Source organism: Marmota monax, unplaced genomic scaffold (assembly GCF_021218885.2).
Source record: "Marmota monax isolate L192 unplaced genomic scaffold, Marmota_monax_Labrador192_F-V1.1 WCK01_AAM20220418_F8-fsc00018, whole genome shotgun sequence".
In the NCBI taxonomy this organism is placed as follows: Eukaryota; Metazoa; Chordata; class Mammalia; order Rodentia; family Sciuridae; genus Marmota; species Marmota monax.
The window spans coordinates 8,841,960-8,858,364 of NW_026692201.1; the positions used below are offsets into that span (position 1 = coordinate 8,841,960).

Below are 16,405 nucleotides of genomic sequence, written 5' to 3' on the forward strand. Positions count from 1 at the left end.
TTGGAGGGAGGAGATGGGCCATCTTCTGGACAAAGAGCAAAATGGTCACCTTGACCACATTTCCAAGTGCCAGAGACATCACTGCTCCTGAAGGGGTAGCTTTTGCCCTGTTTCGATGTCATGGTCAGCCTTGTAGAGCAGACCCTGTTATTAGTCTTTTTAAGGCTTTTTAGTATCAAGCAAACTTAAACATTCCAATAAAAATGCACCTAAGAGATTTCCTTGACCTCTTTTTCCTTCTTACTATCTCAACCATTTTCAAATTAAGATTGTTTAGTAAACTACATTCACATTAGAACTCTAGAACTTTCTCATTTTGTAAAACTGAAAGTAAACCCACTGAATAATATCTCATTTCTTTGTCTTCAGGCCCCTGGAAATGATAGTTCTCTCAACTTTTATGAGTCCAACTACTTTAAGAAGTTCATATGAGTAGAATCACACAGTATTTGCCTCAAATGATTTAGAGTTAAGTTTTCAAGAGTTAATTCATGCAAATTTTCATAGCTTAGAAATGTCATTTTGCAGTTCCAGGTCATGTTAAATGCTGAGCTTCTCCTACTCTGGGTAATGGGGAAACACCAAGATTGTGCACAGGTGGGGTCCATGGTCTTTGATGAAGACCACAGAGCCAAACTCTGCTCCAGAGACACCAGCTTCTCTGCTTCCTGGGCTTCTTAGGCACATCCACCCACTAACACATCTCCCCTTAGCTCTCATTTTTACCATCACCTTCCCCCAGAAACCCCACTAATTCTTCCATTATGCTCTTCATTCCTGTCTACTTTGATCTTTTTTTCTTTTCCCTTTCTATAGCTGTCTTTTAATTTCTTTTTATTGCATTTATTTCCCAACGTACCTAGGAATATTAAAGGTGGTAGTACAAAGAGACACATGGTACAACTGGATTAAAATAAAATAGGTAAGAAAATCAGGCAAGGGGGGGGGGAAGAAAAGTTATGTGAGGACAGAGGTATGGCTAGTGGCCCTCAACAGCCACTGGAGCCCCCCTAAGTTTGGTTCTGAGCTTCTCAGTGACAGAATAGAGACAGGAATGTAATCAATTACACAATTCATATCAAAACCAGGAATAGATTGGTTGAACAGGCACATCTTTCCTTGCTATTGAGACTTGGAAAAGAAAACACTGTGAGTGAAAAAACAAAAATGCTTAGAATGAAGACTGGGATTATGATAGATCTTTGGCATTCTCCATAATAGGTAAACAAAGGAACTGTAGACTTAGTTTTTTCTTTCATTCTGCATTGGCATAAGGGCAATACTGGCCATGAATAGAATTAGGGAGATCATGGATGACCTCTTCAGCATGTCTGATAGCTGTGTGTGTGTGTGTGTGTGTGTGTGTGTGTGTCTGTGTGTCTGTGTACACATGTGTGCTGTCTGTGGGAGTCAAGAGGGCTGCTCTGTTAACCCTGTTGTCTAATCCTGAAAATTCCAGTTGGCAAAGAAAAGGGTGACGCTGATCTGTCTTTAATTTGAAAGATGTTCACGAGTGCTTTGCATAATGTTAACAGTTAAAAGTTGGCGAACTTGAGTAAGAATCCTGTGCCAAGAGGTGATACATTTTCTGTTCTTCATTTCAGGATACAGCCCCACACAATCTCATTGTCTAATACCTATGTTCCCATGAGGTCCATCCAAGTCCATTGGTCTTTTTCACTGCTATCCACCTAGACAGTTCAGAGCATGTGCTTTAAGGAAGGCTAATTTCAGTTTTATTGTCACGGCAATGATAGCGCCAGCATTATAATATTTCTGGCAAGAGAACTTGAAATGGCATGAAGGAAAAGCAGAGAAGTAGTACATTTCCCTCAAAATGAGACAGGTAATAAACATTTTAGGTTAAAAATATACAATTTAGTTTTCCCCCAACCTAGTTCCTAAATCTGTTGCAGGTTCCCCAACATTCACTAGTACCCTACCTTCCTGATACCAGGCATTCCCCCACCTTCTTCTAACTCAGGTGTTTCTAAAAAGCTAATCTCAGCATGACTCAAATTCCACCCAATGATGGATTCTCAATGAAAGACCAATGGCAGACAAGAAAGCAGAGCCAAAGGGCCGCTTGCTGTATTGGGGCCCCACACACCCTGGCATGCACTCAGACCACGGCTGAGCAACTTGTCCACAGCCCACGGCACCAGTGTCTGTTTCTGTGTTCTCAGTTTGAAAATTGCCTGCCTGTGGGCTGAACGTGCTCCCGATTTTAGCATTTGTTTGGAGCTCACATCTGCCCACTCATCTTGCAGGCAAAGCTGTTTGCATGGAGCTGATTGAAAGTGAACAAGCCAGAAGGAAATGCTTCCCCACCCCACCATGCTAGCATGGTTTCTTCTCCCTGTAGGTGCCTGTTAGCTAGCAGTATTATTCTCTGCTTTCCTGCTCTTTCAGGGAATTGGGGTTCTGTTTGGTTGTCTCCCTGGCTAATTTTTTGGGTTCAGCATATTGCCGACTAAAGATTTTCTCATTGGTGTAAGAAGAATGAATGAATGGTTGGATCAGACCAAGGACATGCATTTGGTATTCTGCTTGCTCTTACAGAGCAGATGCCTTCCATTACTGAGTTTTGATGGAGCTATTTAGAAAATAATAAAACTAACAGCTAAGCACTGATTTTTTTTGTCTGCATCTTGCATCTTTGCCAGCTTTCCTATAATTATGTCATTCAAGGAAAGATTCTAACCATTTCCCTTCCCCAGCTCCTTTGAGTTGCTAAAGATTGAGATTATGGCCATATTTCTAAGGGAGTAAATTATATGCAAGTGTAAAAATGTCTTTATATGAAGTCATTAGGGATTTTGTACAGTTAGTTAGTGAAATCTTGAATGGGATGAAAAGAGAAGTAGTTCAGCTGACCAGGGTAATGAAGATTAGTGGAGGTGAAAATTAAATTGGATCAGTGGGAGTTAATGAACAGCCTACGGAAAAAGAAATGGAAGAATTGTTAGACCTTTGTTAACTTTTTGGTAATATATTTCCTTGGAAGAACATACACAGAGTTATAGTCAACAAACCAGTGGAAGGGGTAAAGAAATGTCATTAGCAGTAGCGTAAGTGTGACCTCAGAATGATGGGACTTTTATTCTAGGGATATTAGCTACAGTAAAGAAGCTCAACAGTTCACTTAAAAAATTTCCATATGCTCTTGTTGATCTGTAGCTATAGCTCAGAGCTACCCAGTAGAACTTTCTGGTAGGATGGAAATGTTCTGTACCTGTGCTGTTCAATAGTGTAGTTGCTAGCCACAGGTGGCATTGAATGGCATTGAATGTGGCTAGTCCAAATGGACAACTGAAATATTTCTTTAATTTTGGTTAAAATAAATTTACATAGTTATATTTGGTGAGTGCTGCCATTTTGGACAGTTCAGCTCTAGATCTCTTAAGAGCTCCCAGAATTTCCTTGGGTAGGCATATTGCTAGAAATTCGAACTTTGGTTCCCTTAAGAATGTGACCAAGGCAAAGAAGTAATGAAGTCCTAATTTGAATCCCATTCTGGTTTATAATCTGAAAAAAGACCCTCTTTCTCCACTCCAAGAAAGCCAAACATTCTAGAGGGCATGTGATCCATCGCTTAGCCCCCTGTTCTTTTTAACATCTGTTATTGATTGGATGGAAGGGACTGGCCAGGGTCAGTTAGGGTCAGCCAAGGCTCAACAAGGCCAGATGGATACCATTAGAGAAGATCCATGTTTAGTTTTAGTGTCATTAGCATTCTGTTGTGAAGAATGCCCTGATTTAATGTTAAAGTCCTTTAAAATGTAGACTAATATGAAACGCTCATTTCCATAATGTACTTTTCCATTTCCATGCATGATACTAACAAGAAGCTCTGGAATTCATGGCTTGGTTGTTGAAATCTCTGCTGTTTTACAGCAGCAGTCTTGGAGTCTGCCCCAGCAGACCGAGCAGGAATGGAAAGCTCCCCAGCAGCAGATGCCACAGAACTTTCACCTTGCAGGTCCCCCTCGACTCCCCGGCACCTCCGCTATCGCCAACCTGGAGGTAAGAGCTCAGAAAGGCACTCAAATAGAAAAGGTATTTCTGGTTCTGAATCTCTGCTTTGCTTTACTGTTTTATTCCTCTAAGAACATTTTAGTATAAGTTGTAAAATCTAATTGGAAATGAATAATGTAACTGTAGGACCAAAGAGTGGGAAAATAAATGATTAGAGAATGTATCTTCAGTTTGATGGATATTTGTTTGTTCTCATGATTGCTTTGCATTTTGTATGGAATAATATGAATCAGAAGGCATGTCTAGCTTATGACTAGGAATATCAGTGCCATTTTACCAAAACATGGCCAGATTCTGATTCCTTAACATGAGTTCAAGTGTAGTCTATATAAATAGGCTCATCTGGGATATAACAATTTGGGGAAATCTTATTAATGACACTCTTACATCTAAAATAAAGTTTATTTGCATGGGAACCCAACATTATTGCTGCAGGAAAAAACCGGTATGTTTTGTTTATATACGGTTATGAAATTTGTAAAGTATGATCCTGTAATTTGAAAAATCAGAGAAAAAAGTAGGAATCTTTCATATTCTCGTTTTCCCCACTCACTGCTCCAATAAATATATCTAAATAACAGTTTTTTTGAAATTTTTTTTATCCTTAATCCAATTATTTCAAATCAGAAGAGAAAATTATACAATTATGAAACAAGATTCACCCCAAAGTAACTCTAGTAAAATGCAGAGGCATTTTTTGACTTTCATATTCATGCTTCAAGAGCATTTTGGCCAAAGATAAAGTGCATGACTCCAAGTGGGCATTTCATTTGTGGCCTATTCCATTGGTGGAAGCTGACTCCAAAAGCAGCTAGAAGGGTCAGGGATAGGTGTTTGTCAGAAGATTTACCTTGATGGATGTCAGCTTCCAGGGCTTTCAGGCTCCTGGTCAATTATGGATCGCTCTGCCATTTAGGTGTTCCTGGTAAATGAAGGTGACAAGCTAGACCTTCCTGGCATGTCATGAGACTACTATGGAGTTAGACAAATCCCTCTACTATTCTTAGAGCCTTGGTCAACCCAGGTTTTGGCAGCTTCTTGACCATTGCCATATAGGGCAAGTCCCTTAGGTTCACTGCAATCTAGAACAGTTGTGATCAAAGCCCAGGGTAGCAAGATTCTATCAAAGCAAGAGTTAAATGCTGTTCACTTTGTTACTCTTATGAGAGCTGTTTTATATTCTTATTATGTGTTTGTATTCACAAATAAAATTTTAATTTACATAAAGATTATTTGCAATTATCATCCTTTTCATGGCTTAACTGAACTCCCCTTTTGTGGGGATTCTGGGAATTGAACCCAGGGATGCTCTACCACTGAGACAGGGTCTCACTAAGTTTCTGAGGCTGACCTTGAATTTGACATCCTCTTGCCTCAGTCTCCTAAATTGCTAGGCTTATGGGTGTGCACTCCCCCCCCCCATGCCCAGCTAACTAAGCCCTTTGTTTCTTCCCCAATATGACTAAATTATATAGACAGGAATTTAGGAAGGAGGCTGAAATCTGTGATAATGTGGTAGATCCAAATGGGAGAGAATAGCACCTGTTTCCTCATTGTCTAGCCAGTATTTTGCCTCTTTACCTATCTACTTGCCACCTGCTTTTGTGCTTTCATTAAGCAGTACTTTGCTTCTTTCTTTATTTAAAGCATGCCTGTATAACTTCAGGATCAAACTAATAAAAATTCTTCAGGTCAGAAGCATAGCAGAGTGTTTCCACTAAAAACCTAGGGGAGGTTGGATCAGCATTATCAGAAACAGATTCAGAAATGAAAGGGGCTGCAAAGACTGCTCAGGCCACCCTTTTGATGTTAGAAGAGCTACACTTAACACTTCCCTACTTTTAAAGGTGTTTTGGAAAGGTAATACTATCAATAAATGATGTAGAATCTTTTTAAAAATATTTCTTTATTGAGATATAAGTCACATACCATAAAATTCACCCCATGAAATTGGATAGTTTAGCAGTTTTTGTGTATTCACAAGGTTAGGCAAATGTAACTACTGGTTAAATCCAAAACATTTTCATCACCCAAAGAGAAACTCTGGACCCATCAGCACCCAGTCTTTATTCCTGTCTCCCTCCAGTCCTGGCAACCATGAATCTATTTTCTGTATGGACTCACTTGTTCTGGACATTTAATATGAAGGCAATCATACAATATGGGATCCTTTGTGATTGGCTTCTTTCCCACAGAATAATACTTTTTGGATTCATTCATGTTGTAGCATGTATTAGAACTTCATTCCTTTATTATGACTGAGTCATAGTTCCTTTTTGTTTATCTGTCTGTCAGCTGATGGATGTTTGGTTGTTTATATTTTTTGCTACTGCGAATAATGCTGCTATGGATCACGCACAAGTTTTTGTGTGGATGCATGTTTTCCCCCTCTTGGTTATGTACCTACAGTGGAATTCCTGATGTACAGTACTACTGTTTGCCTATTAGTGGGGACAGAACAGGGCTTTTGGCCCAACCCTTCATCCAGTGTAGGAATAAAAATGAGAATTTTTCATTCTAGAATAGTGTCCAGCTGCCTCATCTTTTCTATTCCTTTCTTTTAAAATAACCAGGACAGACAGCTGACAATGCCCACTGCTCTGTTTCGCCAGCTTCCGCTTTTGCAATTGCCACGGCAGCAGCAGGACATGGGAGTCCACCAGGTGAGTAGGGAGAGCACCTGTGTACAGACACATGGCAATTTATATTAAATCAGTGGCTCCCGACTGCCAGAATCCTAATAATGATGGGAGATTCCAGTTCCTACTCTGAGTCAGTGTGCTTGGGTTAAGACTCATTTAAATAAGCACCTTCAGAAATCCTGTGTTTCGTAATGACATGGATGAACCTGGAGAATATGGTGTTTAATGAACTAAACCAGTCACAGAAAGACAAGTACTGCATGATCTCATTCACATGTGGAATCTAAAGAAGTCAAACTCACAGGAGCAGAGCATAGAATGTAGTTCCCAGGGCCTGGGGTGACCGTGCTGGATGAGTGGGGAGATGTTGTACAAAGCTCACAGAGTCTCAGCTCAAAAGGAGGAGTAGTTTCAAGAGATCCATTTTACAATGTGGTGAATACAGTTAATAATTATGTACTGTATATTCGGAAATTGCTGAGAGTAGATTTTAAATGCTTTCACCACAGAAAAAGGTGAGTGATAGATGTTAATCAGCTTGATTTACTGATTCCACAGTGCATGCACATATCAAAACATCATGTTGGACCCTATAAATATGTACAATAAAATTGAACAACTATGTTAATAAACAAGCATCTTCAAGTGAGTGTCCCACGGGTGGTTGGTGGGCCACACTTCTGAGAAATCCTGTATAAAAGAAGGATTCGTCACTACTACCCTGTTCTTTTATTGTGTTCTGCAACCATTTTAGCCAAGTGACCGAGAACAAGTTGCATTTTAACTGAGTCCAATGCCAAAAGCCTGTGCCGAGTCGAGGGGGAGACTCATGAAGGGGGAGCACTGCTGGAGCTGACTCACGGCTCATTTCCTCTAGCTCCACGGTTCCTTCTGAGTTTCTGTCAGTTAATGTTCAGGGTAAAGAAGAGGCACTTAAAATAAAAGCACCGTGTTTTAATAGATGAAAATTATATTCATTATCACTGTCCTCTTCTCTCATAGGCAAGGAGGACATTATGTTAAAGTGAATCTGTAAATGTTAAACCAGACCTGTTTTCATCTGCACTAATCCTGAGGGTTCCAGTCGAGGTGGGTGGGCTCTTGAGAGGTGGTGTATTTTCCTCCTTAGGCATTTCACCTACCATGGAAGAGTCCTTTTCCAGAGCCCATGAACCTGTGTTCCAACAGAAACTAGAAGGGATTATCTGTGTGATTTATTAGAAATTGCAGAAAAAAAAGAGGTGCTCATAATGAACACAAATTACCACACTAATTTTATATACCCCATCTAAATAGAAATTTTGCAGATTTACCACATTCCACTTCTTGAACACTTTGCTACACACACTTCAATGGATGTGGTCAAGCAAATTGGGGTATTCTTTGCTCCAAATATTCCTGAAGGCTTCTTCCACCAATTCCATCAGCATGATACAAAGTAGCCTATAGTGATTATATCGTATCACTGATATCTTGTCAATCCAGTTGACTTCTATTGTTAATTGCATTGTATAATAATAAACACTTTTCTGGTGAAATAATAGGGGACTCTGCTACACTTTCATCAGAATAAGTCACCAGTTGTGGTTTTTGAAGACCTGTTCCTGTCTTGCATTCTCACAAGCTAGTCTGTCCTTGGCAAATGAGTCAAATACAAGAGCATCCTTGCTGTTTTCCTCATTTAAGTATAGGTTGTAAGGGAAAATAGTTTTTGATCTAATTTGAGATGAGCCCAACTCCTAAGTGGGGACGGTCCCTTTCCACTTGAGATTGCAGTGAAGACCACCATTCTTACCAGCTTTAGAGAATGGCTTCTCACCTGTCCATGCAATTGCATCTAAAAGAAAAAGAAACATAAACAGTCAGGTCTATCTTTCTTTCTGAACCTCTGCTGCTTCTGCCACTGCCTTTTGTTCTCTTTCTGCCCTGCAGCTGGAGTAGCCTTAGGAAGATGCTCTTCAATAAGCTACCCACTGGGAGGGCCCCCAGATTTGCTAAGCTGTCATAGCTACCTTGCTCTGTGCAAGACAGCCTGAGTTCTGGGTGAGCAGACTGCTTTGTCATTAGAATGCTATTAAATGTTGCCAATCATGCAGTTGGAGCCACATGATTTGATTATAGAAGTAAAAGCAATAAGGGATTGGATTTGACAGTGCCCGTGGCTCTACTGTAAAGGCAGCAGGTTGCACGTGAATTGATTTTTGACTGCCATGGTAAGAAAGGGGATCTCTTTGGTAGTAGGACCAGTACGTTCCTGGTGCTCAGCCACTTGGCAGAGCTGGCCCCACAGGCAATTCTTCCTGCCTGAGAGAACTGGGCAGAAATGTTTTACTGGTCCTAAAGAATAGGACTTAGAGCAGATCCAACGAAGTGCTAGGAAAGTGGTCTGGCCTCATTAGCTGGCCAGGGAGAGCATGGTGTGTTGCTCAGGGTGAGGCAGGACCATGGTGCACAGACAGATATTCCAAGGGAAAGAGTGTTACATAAAAGTCAGGTCTCTATGGACTTGTATCTACTCTCTGAATCAAGAATTGCAGACCCAAAGTCACCCTAGAACCTGGTGAGTTGCACAGGGAGCAGGAAGAAGGTTGATGTCAACACTTTATGCTTTCATTAGCCTCTGTAGGCTTCCTGTCTGCTGGGCTAGCACACTCGGTGGTGCAGCTCTGCTGTGTTCTGGCCCCTTGCAAGAAACAAGGCACGGCCTGCCCAAGCCATGGGGGCTGCAGGGTGAGTTCCCATGATGCAAGTTCCTCTTGCTTTACTCCTCTCCTACCTCCAACCCTGTCCACCTCCAACAAAATAGACAGGACCCTGGCAACCCTGGGTTATAACCGACGATTAATGACTATGCTTTCAAACATTCTCTCCAGACATTGCGTGGTAAGCCATTTCTCTTTAGTTACTGTTTGGAAGGCTTTCTTATTGCATCAAAAAGAATATCAGATTTGGCAAGAGTTTGGGTAGCACATTTCCTTTACAAAGAAGGCAGACCAGAGGCTCCTGCTTGGCCCTGGAACCAGGGGAGAATGATTTTATTTGTGGACAGTGGCTCTGTTCAGGACCACCTGCTCTGCCAACAGAAGTACAGCCTGCCTAATTTCTACATGCATGGAAAAGTCTGGATTTTTTTTTTTTGTCTTTATTTTTATTTATTTATTTATTTTTATTTTTTTTATAGCATAAATCCACCCTTTCCAAAAATGGGTAGAACACTGTCTTCCATATCATGCCTCCTTTGCTTACCTTAGTCTACCTCTCCCATCCAGAGGACATATGCTTTCTGTGAAGGTGGCAAACTTTTGGGGAGATCCTGATGGCTTTTTAGGTAGATGGATGGCCAGTCTTAGGATTTTGTAGCATTATGCTTCCCAAATTACTTCTCCCTGTTTATCATGCTCCTCTGACACAGGCTCACGTCACAGGAGCACAAGTGTCATTCATTGTCTCAGCTTTCCCGATTCATTTCAGCTACTTATATGCAGCCTATCTTTGCTCTGTTTTCTTTCCTCCATACTTTTCAGTATTAGGCATACTGGATAAATTTTACTAATTTATCTTGCTTACTTCTATTGCTCTAACAGAATAAAAGATCCACAGGGGCAAGGATTTTTGTTCATTTTATTTTCCACAGTCGTCCCAATGTCTAGAGTAGTATTGTACACATAGTAGATGATCAATGAATGTTTATGAAAAGAGATATGAATCAATGAATAGATCACACTTTGTAATAAAGTAGATTTGGTGCAGAAAAGAAAAACCTGTACCTGCCTGTGTGTTTATTGTGCTGGAGTGTTTTAAATCACTGGATGTTGTTGTTATTCTTGTTTTTTTTTTGGCAAAATAATTTTGTCCATTTCTCCAAATGACTTGGGAAGGGATGTCAGTCACTGCAACCAGTAAGGGGCTTCTGAGTGACTCTTGGGCTTAGTACCACTTCTCTGAATACCCACAGCCCTGAGCTGAGTATATCCCATCAAGAATGAGGCAGCTGGGTAACTTGCTACCTCATTCTTGGTGGGATATAAGATTTTCCTCTCACACACAGGATTGGAAAGGGCTTGAAATCTGGGGTCACCTTGAGTGTTTGCTGACAGTCAGAAGGCAAGCACTAACCAAACGGTCAAAGCTTCATACTCTCTGTTAATAAGAACTGATTTTGTATTACAAACATATCCACCAAACCAGGCATTTCTTCCTTTCCCAAAGAGGTCCTGTTGTTACTCTCCAGGCGATATTAGGCCCAGTTATAGGTGGATCCAGAATCTGTGGGCCTAATGCTTATGAAAGAATATGAAATTACAGATATAAACCTTCAGGGCATCTCCCAAGACTTTGGAAGAGACCCATACCAACTGAGAGGTCCTAAACCTAAGCTTCATTGATGTCCTGGTACATATACTTTTGAATCTGCTATGGTTTGAATTTGGGTAATCACCCAAAGGTCCAGATGTTAAAGGTTTGGTTCCTGGTGGTGCTATGGGGAGGGGGTGCCTTATGGGAGGTATTTAGGTCACTGGTGGCCCTCGAAAGGAATTGTGACCCCATCAGTCCTCTTGGTCTCTCTGCTTCCTGGCTCATAATAGCAAGTGGCTTGCTCTGCCACACTCTCCTCCCCATTGCCATCCAGTGCCCTCCTCAGACACCCAAAGCAGTGGGGCAAACCAGTCTTGGACCAGAACCATGAGCCAAATAAACTTTTTCTCATTATAAAGTAATTGGCTCTGGTGTTTGTAACCCAAAGATGACCAATATGGAGTCCAATTCAGATAATTATTGGAATCACAAGAGCTACAGGCAATTTTGTACATTGGGTAATGGAGCTGGGGGTATGGATGATCATCAACCAGTCATTAGCAGTCTTTCTTCTGAGTTCATCCAAAGGTACATGGTATAATGAAAATAGCAGCACATGTCATCAATTAAAAATGAGCTGTTGAGTAGGTATTAATAATATACAGACCCCTGTGGAGACTAGTTGGGTTAGTTTTGGGTAATGGTGAGTAGACCATAATACTGTATGATTTACCACTCTGATTTTCTCTCCTAATGTCAAACAAGCCTCCTTTTCTGTGGTGTGGCTTTAAATCTATAAGATTAGGACAAAGGACAATTGGTAAGGTTCTTGTATGCTGCCACACTGATGTATTTTCAGGCATTTGCTCAAATTTCAGAGCTCTGCATAAAGTAGAAATTAAGATGTGTTCACTTCAGATGGCTGCTGATACAGGGAACTTGCAGGTGCAGTTTGGATATAGTTATGATATGAATAGAAATGCAAATTCAATGAATAAATATACCAGGGCACATCATGATACTTACTATAAGCCTGAAACTACAGCATTAATTACAGTTTATGAAATGATCTAAAATGAAGTATGAAAGTATGAGGTGGGTTATTTTTATGGAAGTAGCATTAATGGCAATGGAGGTATTATAAGAAACTCTTGATTATCTGTAAGCAGATTATATACTTTATAGTTCTATGCAAGTCAAAGTAAATTAGCAAAGTAGAGGATTGGTTGAATGCACTTATAGGAAAATTAATGGCACAGTTACAATTGCTTAGTGAAGTAGTGAATCCTTTATTGATGATTACTTGCTAGTTGACTATTATAGTCTATTTTTCTTCCTTTAAACCAGTCATTGCTTGTATAATCAAGCCTGTAGATCTGAGTTTGGTGTGAGTTGGGCTTAGACCATATTTTAAAAATACTGATACCTGGTCCCGTACCTAGACATTCTGATGGATTGATCTGGGAGACAATCAGGAATCATGATTTTAAAAAATTCTACAGGTGATGCTAATGTGGATGCAAGGTAGAAAACGGTGGAACTAGATGAAGCAAGTGTATGTATGAGTGTATGTACACACACGTGGATGTATGTATGTATACATGTACGTGTGCATATATATGTATATATTAATATTTTACTGAGTCAGTTAAGGATAAAATTTGGTTATTTCTAAATTCTATAAATAGATTTGGAGATAGATTGATTTTATGATTATTCGGTTAATTTAGTTGAAGCACATGGTTGAAATGGTTGGGTCACCCTAACATACTCTCCTACCAGTCTACTATTACACCTAGATTTCATTCCACAGTGTGGTATTATTTTATGTATTTGGTGCTTTAGGTGTAGACTCTTGGGAAGGCTGGTGTGTACGTAGAGCAGATTGAGTCCTATCTGAATCACTGTGAACACCTGACTTCCTCTCTGTGGTCCTCGGATTTCTCATGATTGAAGCCTGAGCATTGAACTAGTCTACTGATTATCTAGATGCCATCCCTGTACAAGCAACATCCATATCACCTGGAAAATACAGATTTCTAGACCACACACCATCCTACTCAGTCAGATGGCTGGGCATTTTAGCATGTGCTTCAGTTGATTCTGATTCGTGCCAAGGTTTGAGAACCACCGAACAGTATAATGTCTGAGCTCCTTTCCCTGTTTAAAAGTTTATGACTTTATTATTTGTAGTGATATATACATGAAAAGTCTACATTTTTATCTCCTCCCAAGCCTTAAGTATAATTCTATCTTTATCTTTTGGTAATTCCTGCATAGTACAGATAATTGGTGTTGTCCAAGTTGTGATTTAAAGGCTCACTTTTCTTCATGATTTAAAGATGGAAGGTAGCCTAGAGTTCTGCACCATGTTAGAATCACTTTTTAAATCTCTAGGTAATAGAAACTGTTGTGGTTGATTTTTTTTAAAGAGAGAGAGAGAATTTTAACATTTATTTTTAGTTTTCAGCGTACACAACATCTTTGTTTGTATGTGGTGCTGAGGATCAAACCCGGGCCACACGCATGCCAAGCGAGCGCGCTACCGCTTGAGCCACACCCCCAGCCCTGTTGTGGTCATTTTTTACCAGTTACATTTCTAGAACAGCTTTATGGAGAGATAACTCATGTACCATGCAATTAACCTATTTGAAATCTGCAGCTTAATAGATTTTAATATTTTCCCAGAATTGTTCAGCAATCATCACAATTAATTTTAGAACATTTCTGTCATCCCCCAAATAAGCCCTGTACCTATTAGCCATTGCTTCCCATATATTTCTTCCATCACCCTCTGAAAACTCTAATCTCTTTTCTACCTCTATAGATTTGCATATTCTGAACATTTAATGTAAACAAAAGCATGCAATATATGGCCTTTTGTTTCTGACCTTTTTTTATTTAGCATGATCTTTTTGAGGTTTTTGTAGCATGTACATCACTTGATCCTTCTCATTATAGAATAGTATTCCACTGTATGTATATACTATGTTTCATTTATCAACATTTGTATGCAAGTTTTTGTATAGATGTTTGTTTTTGCTATTTTCAGCACATACTAGAAGTTGAATTGCTGGGTTGTATGACCAGTTTTGTTTAACTGTTTAATAAATTCTCAAAATGATTTTGAAAGTAAATGCACAGTTTTATATATCCATCAGCAGTGTATTAGATAGCATTCCAGTTCATCCACTCCAATGACACTTTACTGTGCCAGAGTGGTGCCTGTAGCTTATGACAGAGTAGCCCCAATTCTTCCATTGTAATATTGCTGTCATTTATTTCATTTGTCCATATGCTATAATCACAAAATATGCTGTTTCTATTATCACTTTAAACAGTTACGTTTTAGATCAATTTTATAAAGAAGAAAACTTAAAAGATTTTATTTTCTTTTGTTCCTTCTCCAAGTTTCTGACCTATATCATTTCCCTCTGCCTGAAGAACATTTCTTGTAGGACAAGTTGACCAACAATGAATTCCTTTAGTATTTTTTTTTTTTTTGCCCAGAAAATTTTTGCATTTCTCATCCCTTTTAAAGGATAATTTAACTGAATATAGAATTCTATCTTGGTGGTTTTTTTCCTTTAAACATTATATTTTTCACCTCACTGTTTGCTTGACTGGTTTCTGATGAGGTGCTGTAATTCTTATCTGCATTCCTATGTGGCTAAAATGTTTTTTTCTCCAATTTCATTTATGAATTTCTCTCTGCCTTTGGTTTGCTCCAGTTGGAATATGATATGCCTAGGTGTGATTATGTTGGTCTTGATTCTGCTTCTCATTCTCTGGATTTTATGGATTTCATGTGTGTTATTTATTTTTGGAAAGCTCTTACCATTATGACTGCAAAGATTTCTTCTGTTCCAGCCTCTGATATTCTAATCTATGGAATATCCATTCTCTGATATTCTAATTATGAATGCTTTATACCTTTTGAATTTATCCCAAAGTTCTTATGCATTGTGGTCTTTCTTTCTTTCTTTCTTTTTATTCAGGGAGGTGATGGTTTCTTTTCTTCAATTCTTTTTTCTCTTTGCATTTCAGTTTGGAGATTTCTACTGATCTGTCCAAGCTCACTTTTCTTTTCTTTTTTTTTTTTTGTCTTTCTTTCTTTCTTTTTTTTTTGGACTGGGGATTGAACTCAGGGACACTCCACTGAGCCACATCCCCAGCCTGATTTTGTGTTTTATTTAGAGACAGTGAAACTCTCACTGAGTTGCTTAGGATCTTGCTAAGTTTCTGAGGCTGGCTTTGAACTCGTGATCCTCCTGCCTCAGCTTCCTGAGCCACTGGGATTACAGGTGTGAACCACCAAGCCCAGCTTTTCTTCTCTCAGCTGTGTTGAGTTTACTGATGAATCAGTGAAGGCATTCTTCATTTCTATATTAGTGTCTTTGATTTCCAGAATTTTCCTTTGATTCTTAGATTCCATCTATTTCCTTACATTACCCATCTGCTCTTTATGTTGTCTATTTTTTCCTTAAAGCACTTGACATATTAATCATAATTATTTAAAATTCCCTGTTGAATAATTCCAAGGTCTATATCATATCTGACTCAGATTCTGATGCTAATTTTGTGCCCCCTTCATATGTTGAAGTCCTGACCCCTGTTATCTCAGAACATGACTGTATTTGGAGATAGGGTCTGTATTTGGAGATAGAGGTATTTGGAGATAGAGGTAATTTAGGTTAAATAAGGTCAGATGGGTGGCCCTGATCCAATATGATTGGTATCCTGATAAGAAGAGAAGATTAGGACACACACACAAAGTAGTGATCAGAGGAGGACATAGCCAGAATCTGACTGCCTTCAAGTCAAAGGAGAGAGGCCTCAGAAGAAACCAAAGCTGACAGTACCTGATCTTTGATTTCTAGACTCCAGAACTGTGAGAAAATAATTGTCTTTTGTATAAATCATCCAGTGTCTGATATTTTTTTTTTATGGCAGCTGGGGGAACTAATATAATCTCTCCAAACTGTGTTTCTTCCTTTTGGTGTACCGTGTGTGTTTGTGTATATGTGTGTGTGTGTGTGTGTGTGTACATGCATGCACATATGATGAGTTCCAGACAGGTTCTATGAAGTAACAGGGATTGATTGAGATAAATTGGTCTGTAAGTGTGAAGATTTATGTTAATCTGGTTATGTCCATGTTTTCTGTAGTTATATAGTAACAGGAGGTTTCAACTTCCTTCTTTTTCTCCCCTCTCTTTGGACTTTGGACTCCCTAAGTACTCCTTAGAGAGAGTGTATGTTTTCCAGCACTTTCTGCTCTAATCTACCATTGTCATACTGAATCTCTGTTGGTGCGTGGTGTGGGGTGGGAGGAGGAATGTTCTATATCATGCAGTGAATTCCCAAATTCACAAATGTTTCTCAAGTGATAGTGTTTCTTTTCCTGCTTGCCCATACTTTCCTGGCTGC

The 16,405-nt window shown here is 39.4% G+C and overlaps 1 protein-coding gene across 3 annotated transcripts in view; it reads left to right on the forward strand.

Moving 5' to 3' along the window:
- Rasgrf2 (Ras protein specific guanine nucleotide releasing factor 2) overlaps window positions 1-16,405 on the forward strand; it is a 231,996-nt gene that overhangs the window by 135,578 nt on the left and 80,013 nt on the right. Inside the window, exons 16-17 of one of the 3 annotated variants that reach the window (XM_046427896.2) lie at window positions 3,901-4,026; window positions 6,612-6,701. The exons of 1 other annotated variant lie outside the window; for it this stretch is intronic. In XM_046427896.2, the coding sequence (XP_046283852.1) occupies window positions 3,901-4,026; window positions 6,612-6,701 (216 nt within the window). Of the gene's footprint in view, window positions 1-3,897; window positions 4,027-6,611; window positions 6,702-16,405 lie in introns of all 3 variants that reach the window. One more of the 3 variants, XM_046427885.2, reaches the window with a different exon arrangement.